The sequence below is a fragment of the Trichomonas vaginalis genome, chromosome IV (genome assembly GCF_026262505.1).
Source record: "Trichomonas vaginalis G3 chromosome IV, whole genome shotgun sequence".
Lineage (NCBI taxonomy): Eukaryota > Parabasalia > Trichomonadida > Trichomonadidae > Trichomonas > Trichomonas vaginalis.
The window spans coordinates 2,685,816-2,696,260 of NC_067206.1; the positions used below are offsets into that span (position 1 = coordinate 2,685,816).

The following is a 10,445-nucleotide window of genomic DNA, read 5'->3' on the forward strand; positions in this document are numbered from 1 at the left end:
TGATTTTTATATAAAATAGTTATATATTAGAAAATAATATGAGTTTATGTGATATTATTTTTCAGAAGATTTTGTGTTCTTCTTCAAAATTTTATTTTTTTATTAAAAAGAATCTTTACAAAATATACATTTACTTTAATTAATATTTAAAAACGTGCTCTATCAAAAGTTCCAAAAATTCAATATTTTAGCTTTTCTGAGGTGTCACTTTTGATGAATTTCTGTTTACAACAATTCCTCAATAAAGTGCCAAAACCCTATTAAAATAAAAAAAAAAAAAAAAAAAAAAAAAAAAAAAAAAAGGAAGTGGGGCTTCCAGGGGCTGCGCCCCTTCTAGCCCTGAAGATGTTTATATAATGAAGTTTTTATTTCTGAGTCAAAGTTCGGGTCTTCTGCGTTATATGCAACGTAATTGAACCATATCTTGTATGGATGGTTCAAATCCGATGAAACAGAAATGATTTCACCGGGGACTAATACCAAGTTTCCTTCCCAGTAGGCTTGACCATTGCTAAAGAATATGCAAACCAATTCTTCGGATACAATTTCTTGTCCACTTTTGCGTTGGAAAATGACTTCACACGGTCACCTGGAATGACTCCATCTTTTTCGTTGTCTTCATTCTGTAACGAAATAGTACGAACGAGGAAATGGTTGACAATTTCAACTTGGAATTCGCAAGGAGTTGTGCGAAAAACCCAGCCAACATTTTCGGCTCCGTACTCGTCAGCTAGTTCATCCTGGTCATAGCTGTACGAGTACGGAGTGAAGTTTATGGCTGCACGGGCAAATTGAATTTGAATTGGGCTGCGTAAGGTAGGAAGCAACTGGTTGAAGAGTCGTTCTTGAAGTACTCTTACAAGAGTGGGACAATAGCGGACAAGTTCGTCTGCATATTGAATTGAATTCGAACAAATTTGTTCGAATTGGACTGTCGCCGAAACTAGTTGACCAAGAGCTGTAGAATACTCTGAGGTCTGTTCTATACTTTCTTCTATAGAAGAAGCCATGTATTCATCAGCTTTTGACTGCAATTGTTGGCGCAATTGGAAGTTAGATTGCTCGGGTCAAAGCGAGTCTTTGGAGTGTCATCTGGGACTGGGAGTGACCGTGGAGGATGACAATCCTCTTCCTGGATAGTTGAATCGGAATCGCTACTGTCTTGTATGACATGAGCTAAAATGAAGTGAAAAAACCGACCACTTTATTTTTTCAAATAAGAGTTTAAAATAAACGGTTTTTACCAACGGAGACCCCCTCTATTTTTTTATTTTATTTAATAGTTACCGTTGGAAAACCGTTCCATCTCAAATATTGAATGAACTATAAACGTTTTTTGTTTTCTATATATACTTTTTTGTCAAACGTAAAACTTTTTACACAACGGTTTTTGAGAGTCGTCGCTGTTGACTTTTTTGTAGAACACTCAAAATAGTATAACTTTGTCCGGACAAGTAAGGGTCTATCGTCGCTACAGGAAAAGTTACAGGCGTTCCAAGGAAGTATACTTTGAGAAGCCTTTTTCCCTTATAGAATGAGATAGGACGGTTATTTTACAAAACTGACAACACTTTGACCGAGTAGTTTTTGTGCTGAACAAAAAGTGTCATATAAACATCTGTCAAAAACCGCTTTTTAACTTCACTTAAAATGCCACGTAAGCTACGTAAGAATATACGTAAGAGGAAGAGAGCATTGAAACATCCAATAGTAAAACTAACACCACAACAACAGTTGCAACAACAAATGCTGAATGACCCCACTATGTTGCAACAAATGTCAAGCAACCCTATGCTTTTAAACCGAGTTATTGGTTGCACAGAGTGGAGGTTTAAAGCGGCACTTTTAGCGAAAATGGCAGGCTATGGTGGAGCTGCAGACGGAACAGCCTATAACCCTCAAAGTCAAATGAATTTGAGTTCACTCAAAAATCAAATAACAGATGTCAAAAAGTCAAACATAGACATACAGAAACAAATAAGTGAAAACGAAAAGAAACTAGAATATGACAGACACACAAAGAAACTCAATGAGTTAAACGTAGAGAAAAAGAAAGAAGAAGAACAACTGAAAGAACTAAGTACAGAGGAATATGCGAAAAAAGTGTCAGAAAAAGCAGCAGAAGTAGCAAAAATGGAACAAGATGTTGTAAATTTGAAAAACCATACTACTCAATATAAAGTACTGAAAGATGAAGAGATAAAACAAAAAGCCCTGAAGACATATATGGATAGCGATGAGTATAAAAAAGAAGTTGAAGCAAATGTAAAGGCAGAAAAACTTTTACAGTTTGCAAAACCAAACCGTACAGTATGAAAACTTAGCACAAGAAAGTAAAAATAACGACGCAGCCATGCAAAAGGCAATGAAAAGCTCAGAATATATAAAAGCTAACAATGACTGGTTAGATGCCCAAGCCAACGCTAAAGCAGCCCAACTTATAGGGTCAATAAGGACAAAAATACAAGCGATGAAGACAGTTCAAATGAAGCTTTAATGAATGCTGACTTTAAGAACGCCTTCGAAGCTCTTCATAGTAAGGTGAAACTAGTGAACGACTTCTCATCTGGAAAGAAACTGAAGTCTGAAGTTTCGACAAAGAGTTAAGAAAGTAGCACAAAATATGACGAAATAACAGATGCAGCAACGAGACAGGCAGTTCAAAGTGCCTATGAGCCCGTTAGAGCAACTGTTGTTGGAAAGTCAAGAAAAAGAGTTACAACAGACCAAAACAGACCTAGTAAATGCTTTCTTAAAAACGAAAAGTCAGGTAGGACATTATGCTGCAGATGGAACATATGTGCCAGCTGGTGGAACTTTATACCAGCTGGTGGAACTTATATACTAGCTAGTGAACTTATATACCACCAAACCCTCCAAGAGAAGCACCTGCACCAGGACTACCTAACACATTTACATCGTCACATGGACACAGACACAGGCATGCACCAAAACAACACAACAACAACAACAACAACCACCTCCACAACCAACAGTTCAAAACCCTGCACAACAACCACCTCCACAACCAGCACAACAACCAACAGTTCAAAACCCTGCGCAGCAACAACCACAAACAGAGCAAGGACATAAAAGAAGTAGAGAACAAGGAAACCAGAATTCTTAAAAATGCTTAAAGAAGACTATGGTTACCCAGATAGTATTGACTTTAGTGACAGATATAAAGAAGCTATTAGAAAGTTCAAGGATGGAAATACTGACCGCAACCTATTTAGCTTTATGGCTCTGCACCAAAGGGGATATAATCTCAAACCTGGAAAATACAAGCTCGCTAAGGGATATGATTTAATAGCATATCATCCAAATGACATGAACGAAATTACTCCGAGATATTTGATGTCAGAGCTAAATGACAATTTAACTCTCTTCATGAAACGCGTAAAAAATAGAGACGGAACGAAAGAAGAAAGGTTTATGAGTCCGGATGACTTAGAAAGGGAACTTGTTGAAAACGGTCTCGGAATATATGAAATGCCAGCAGATGAGGTACAAGAAACTCCACAGGAAGAAGTTCAGATACAACCAGACATGGAAGAAATAGTTCAGCAACAACAGCTAGAAGAGCCTGAAGGAAACGAACAAGTCCTTCCTTTGGAAACTAACTTCACAGAACTAGATGAAGATTTGGAACAGCCGAAAAATCTTGACCCTCAACAAGAGTATGCGGAGAATATGGAATATTTCCAAGAGTCTAAAAAAATTCGGCTGACATAGTAGAAGAATATCGAAAAATGTTTGCCGACATACAAAAGACTCCAACACCAGATGAAAATATTCAGCATAGAATGGAAGTACTGAAAAGAAAATGTACACAAATACAACAACCCTTTTTACTTACGAGCATTTAACGTTCAATCTTCGGATGAACTCGGTGAAGATAAAAGGTTAAATTTCAAGAAAACATATAGAAATGAAACATTGTTTAAAGTTCATTCAGAAACTAGCCAAGATGGAAACAAACCTACTTTTGTTTCTGCAGACGATGGAACTACAATGAGATGGGGTCATAAAGCTAAACCCGGATAGGTGGTTCATAAACTTACAACCTCAATTCCAAGAAGTTGTAGACGCAATGGAAGTCAATGGTGTGAACCAGATATAGCTGGTATTTTAAGCGCGCTTTAATGCCATTGAAAGATATGAAACATGCAGATATTTGTGACCAGTATGAAATGAACATGGCTGATGGAAATATAACACCTGACGTTCTAGAACATTTTATCTCAAAGAACTACACAGAACCATAGAGATGGTATATTTGGTGAAGAGTTTAGAAAGAAAGTTATGGACAGAGAAGGAAGAGAACCTATTGTACATGACCTTGCAAACGAAAGTTTTCAAAAGTTCATAAAAACTTACTTTGCAGACAATGAACGAGAAGGGATGAATATTTAAGAAAACTCAAATGGACAGTACAAATGAAATGTTAGTATTGAAAAACATGTTCCTTGACAAAAATAAAACCAACTACAGAAATAAATGACGCAAGACTGAAAGATTGGGTAAAGCTTTCCCATTCACAAAAGATATAGTTGGTAACATGGAAAGAAAACCAGAATGGCTACAAAAACATATATTTGGAAACGAGCATATTCCATATGGACAGGCACTGTTTGAAGAGCTTGAACCGGAAACTCAGGAAAGAGTCATGCAAACAATACGCGAAGACTCAAATACAGACTATGACAAACTCTTTCTAGGATATAGGTTACCTGAGATGGGCGACCAGAGCCAAAAAGGAAAAAGGACATGGGAAATTTGCAACATACTAGATGAACATAATGCAAAGATGCAACAACTTCAAGCAGAGGGCAATGAAGGAAAAAGAAGAGTTAAAAACTCAGTCAGGAAGAAAGTAAAGCTTGGTCCACGTGGGTTCTATTATGACATATAAATCCAACTATTCTATATTTTTACCCATATGAAATGTACGCCGCTCAGAATATAACGCCAACAGTTTTGGATGCTATGAATGGAAATGTTTCCGAATGGTATAACGAATGCGACAATGCCATTAGAAGGTCAGAAATAGTTCCTGGAACTTACGAATATACAACTGCTGTTCTTATGGAAACGTAGGTGAGTTTGGAGAAGTTCTTCAACAACAGTAGATATTGCTTGCGACAGGTTTCATATAATTTCTTATTGACAACTCTTCTTATACGTGGAACAAGACATTGAAATAAAACCTTCGCCAAGTTGTCTGACAAGAAAGGTTGCAATGGAATTTTCTATGTCGGATACCAATATGCTCCAGAAGTTTTCATGGGATATAAGATATATTCTAACTCTGACTTAGTTCAAACAGTAACATGGGCAAACTATGAATGGTTCGCTTTAAGAAACTCAGTCAACCACAAGCTAGAGAACAAACAGACCAGTATGCAACTATTGAGAAAATAAGAAGACTTGACCCTAACGTTCCAGGAGTTTATTGTTAACCTTTCTGGTTCAGATGGAAATGCTGTCACTAAAGTAAAAACTGAAACTTAGAGTTCCTTTGTCATCTTTCCTCATCTTCAGGTTTTTAAGATACTTGCCAAACTGGGCAGGAAAAATTTCTATTGAACTTACTCCAAGCAAAAATAACTTAGTCATTGCCCAACACAAGACCCATTCACTCTTACAGAAGTAGTGGGAACAAATAAAATGTCATTCGCCGACTTTTGCAAAACAAAGTTGACTTAGACTTTGGTTTCTCAAACCTCAACACTGAAGTAAACTATTATTTCAATGCTGCTGGAGATGCTTGGGACCCAGTTAAGTTCACATGCGAAAAATTTGAATGCAAGAGAATTAGAAAGCAGACTTGCAGTCTATATGTTGGACCCAGATATTTCAAATGCTTAGCTGCCAAATATTATTGCAGTTTCCACTTATGTTCCCTATACACCAAATATCTGTCAAAGATTTGCAGGTGAAGTTGGAAACCAAAGTGCTGACCCAGGTGCAAGAACAGATATTGCTTAACAACTGCAATGAAACATGCAGATACTATGTTTGTACTGTTCAGACGAACTATAAATGACTATTCTTGCTTCTACAACCCTGGTATTAAATACCATATAAACATAGATGGCAAATATTATCCAAGAGAAGAATATTCTACAGTTGAGGATATGAGGTCATACAACTTGACATTAGATGCTATGAACTTTAACAACAACTTCACAACAACCATTAACCCTGAAATGCAAAGTTATTATGCCATATGTGAAAGTATGGACTCATACAGAGCTCAAAAAACTCAATATACAAATGGAGACCGTTTCAAACTTTTGGCTTGGCATTCCATTTGCTGACTCAGAAGACTTTATGGGTGGTATTTCAACTGTTGGTACTGTACAAATACATATACTGGTGACAGAGACGGTCCAGATGAATTGAAAGCAAAGAAGTTTACAAAACCAATAGCACTTTTCACGGAAGATGCTCTTTGAAGATTCGTTTCGATGAAACCTGCTGGGGCTCCTCAGATTGGCATAACGACAGCTTCCATCGAGCGAATTTTGGCAGCAGGTCAGTAAGTTGTTCTTGAACTGACTTCTCTCCGTCAATATTGACAGTACGCCAGTTTTGACATAAAATTGTATTATAAACTTACCTTTAGAAATATCTGTAAGTTTTGAAGTTATTACTTTCTTGTCTGCTTAAGAACATTCTACAAACCATCTCGTTATACCAACTTTCTTTGTCTTATGAAAAATATTTTCGGTCAGCAAAGACTGCTATCTATAACATTTTCCATTGTTTGTAATAAAGAACTATTCTGTCAATGTATTGTATTGTTTGTGTGTGTAAACTTTGTTCTGCTTCAATTCAATAAGATATCCGAATACGTCCATCTTTTTATTCTAAGTAAAATGTCATTTCGAAAAATAGAAGCGTAAGTGTTTCAAAAGGTTAATGGCGATGGCAGATGTGAAGTTAAATTCACCAACTCAAACAAACAGTCAAAGTGTTGTTGTCAATGTCAAAGAAAGAGATGTTGAAGTGGGGAAACCATAACGAGACGCAAGATGGTATAATCAATCTAGTTCCTGTTAAAAGAAACCAACATATCCTGAAGTTAGCAGAGAGCTTAAGTTCTGTTGCAGATATTCGAAACGACTACCAACACTTGAAAGACATCAACTTAAACTCAGGAGAAGATTTGTCACATTTAAGTGTATATATGTAAACTTGGTCGAACACAACCCTGTAAAGTGAACTCATTATGTCATTGCACTCACTTGAAGTTTTGAAAGAACTATTGAAACTTTTGACAGAGGCAGACGATATAAACATCAAAGAATAGAACCGACATTAGTTGCTGTGGTGTTTTCATTATAATGCCATTGACAAGATATACGTTATGAAAGGAGGTGAAACGTTGAACTTAAAGTATAGTTCCCAGACTCATAAAATATTTTGACGCCACACAACATTTCATTAAAATTTATTTTGCTAAGTAAATGGCAGAAGACTATAATGATGGTTATACTATTTACGACTAATAAACCCTGAGTCGATATAATTCTTATAACAACAAACTTTACAAAGTCCTCCCAAGGACGGTATTGTAAACTAACTTTAACAACAATGACGACTAAGCCTGTTTGCTTCTTTTGACACCAGAAAGACTTTATTGTTGTGAATGGTAAAAAATACTCCTTTGAAGATACTTACTCTAGATATACACCAACAGGTTTGTTGACTTATTATATCCTTTAAGGACGAGTGTAACATGTGCTGCAACTAGAGCAGGTTTCATTATGTTTGGATGTCCGACTGAGTTTACTATAAAAACTATGAGCTATAATACAAAACTTTATTTTTGGTTTTTACTACAAACAGTTTTCCTATAAACAGGAAAAGGTGTCATACAAGGATGTCTATTCCATTGACATTTAAGCACCCCAATCTTATATATATTGTTTCAACAACTAGGTTCAAAGTGTTATTCGAATGTCGACAGAAACTACTATGACAAAAGATACTCATGCGTATAAACAATACTTTCTCTGCTGGGTTTGCCTATTGTTCATTCGAATCAAATTTTTCAACCTTAGTGAACTCAAACACTTGGCAAGTATAACGTTGACATTAGTTGACGCAAAACTTTGTTCCTGTAAACTTTTATGTCCTATGTATTTGTCAATGACGCAGAAAGTTTCGAATTGGAAGATGCAACTTGGTGAAGATTGTTATACTAACGAACAACTTCAACAACAAATAGCTCAAGAACAACAAAATGCAACAAATGGAACAAACACAACGTCTTCAAGAATAAAAAAATAATATTTTTTTTATTTTTATTAAAAATGTACAGAATAGATGTTTCAGATTTTTATGACTTCCAAGCCTTCAGAAATATGTGTCCATTTAGAGACTATAACAAAGCAGTCCGAGATTTGAAACGTTTAGTCATTTATGTTGACTCTGCCCCAGATGTTATGTCATGAAAGATGGGATGTTGTCTTTAACAACCAAGAGCAACAATATTTTCAGACAAGAATGTAGACAGAAACTTAAGAAAATAAAAGTCGTACAAGTTGGTATGAAGATGTTAGATGCTTGGGATATCTTATTGTCAAAACTTGAAGATTTTTCAGTTCGAGGTATAAAGTTCTATATACACCTTCTCCAAACTTCTATTCTATCTTCACTGGATATAAATACGAACAAGTAGAATGGAAAGAAAATATTATATAGAAGCTTGGTTAGACCATGTCAAAGAAATTATATGCAATGGAAACGAAAAGGTTTATGAGTATATCTTATGTTGGTTTGCAAACATCTTACAATCATCCAGTGCTAAAAATGAAACATTGCTCTCATTATAATTGGAAAACAAGGAACTGGTAAGAACACATTCTTTACAGATATCTTACTTGCACACTGTTAGCAGGTCTATTCGAACGCCTAATATGACCACACTTTAGAAAAACACTCGTGGGCAAGTGGTTTAACTCCTCAATAGTAGAATATGGAAAGCTTATAGTTTAAGAACTTACAAGTTAATAATATACAACAAAAGTTTAAACGTCTAGCAATGCTTTGAAAGAGTCTTTATAACAACAAAGTTGGAGTTGTTGAAAGAAAGATATAAAGACCAAAGGTTTGGTGAATATGTTTGCAAACTCATTTATGGTTTCAAACAATCTGCGTGTTCCGAATGAAGTTTAGAACAGTTCTGACGAAAGTATATGTTGTTTGTCACGAACGTCAGATTACCATATGACAAGATACAGAGATATTTTGGACGACTTAGCAGAAGACTTTGACACTACCATTTTACACACCACCTTGTTTCTCATATTTCATGACATTAGATATTTTCACAGCTTCAATCAAGACAACCATCATACCGAGAGAGACGAAACATTGTTAGAAGCAAACAAGAGTGTATATGAACTGTTATAGGAATAGACACAACTAGCTTGAGATGTTTAGATGAAAGGTTCATTGTTACGTCGTCTATAAAAAAGTATGTCCACGAGCAATATGGGTTTTATCTGACAGCGCCTACAACGAACATTCTTGGCAAATGTCAAAAATCTTTCTATGATGTTCATAGCAAGGCTGTAATATACAAAGAAAAACTTTTTCTGAGTAAATTTTAAAAAAAAATCATTTTTTTATTCGATTAGAAAAGATGGCAAAAATTTATCTCAGTCAAAATATATGTCATGGACTAGAAGTAAGACTAAGTTAGCTCCATTCGCATTATTTGATGTTATTCTACGATTTTGAAAAGTCTACAATTGGACAAAAGTTGGAACAGCAACCAGTTAAGTTGCTGATTGTTAGATAAAAAGTGGTGCAACTATTTGACCACAGACATAAGACATAGAAGGTTTGTTAGCAGTCAAAGAAAATTTTGAAGAAAGGTTCTCAAACACTAAAGAAGCAAAGCATACCAACTTGTTATACCTTATGAACCAAAGAAAGCAGACGATTCTAATGAATATATGAGTCCTAAGATAGTTGAAGTTCAAGTACAATTGGGTAAGAAGATTTTAGAAGTCTAAGCCAGCTGTTTCCCTTAAAGAAGGAAGAGCAAAATTGACATTGACCGCAGAACATTTTCTAAAAATAGCAAAACTATTTATTTTTACATGTCAAATTTCTTTTTCTTCGGAACTGCTCTGCGTTCCTTTCTTCTCTTCTACTTTCTTTCTCTTCTTATTTCTTTATTCTTCTCTCTTCTCTTTCTTCTTTTCTGGTGGAGTTAATGTCAATTTCTCAGAACCATATTTTTGTAAAGTTCTTCTTGCCTTTAATAGCTCTCTATTTCTGTTTTCTATTTCAATCTTCAAGAACAGCGAATGTTTCTTTGCATTCTAAGAACTTGTTGGACTTCATACTTTCCAATGAGCGTCATCTCTGCAACAAGTCTGTCATTGGACAAACTTAAGCTTCTTTGCCTAATGTTTATGTAT

General features: G+C 35.5%; 3 pseudogenes across 3 annotated transcripts, besides 3 other annotated features; 2 read left to right on the forward strand and 1 right to left on the reverse strand.

Annotated features, from left to right (window-relative positions):
• The first annotated feature begins 195 nt into the window (after window positions 1-195).
• Window positions 196-233: a mobile genetic element.
• Window positions 196-233: a terminal%2Cinverted (terminal inverted repeat of Banshee-A3 transposon ID:TVAGG3_0016510).
• Window positions 234-871: 638 nt separating this feature from the next.
• TVAGG3_0016520 lies at window positions 872-1,173 on the reverse strand (annotated as a pseudogene). Its single transcript has one exon. A coding segment is annotated over exon 1 (302 nt).
• Window positions 1,174-1,212: 39 nt separating this feature from the next.
• Window positions 1,213-10,445: part of a mobile genetic element that runs on past the window's edge.
• Window positions 2,134-3,632, forward strand: TVAGG3_0016540 (annotated as a pseudogene). The gene has a single exon. A coding segment is annotated over exon 1 (1,499 nt).
• On the forward strand, window positions 4,948-5,202 carry TVAGG3_0016550 (annotated as a pseudogene). The gene has a single exon. A coding segment is annotated over exon 1 (255 nt).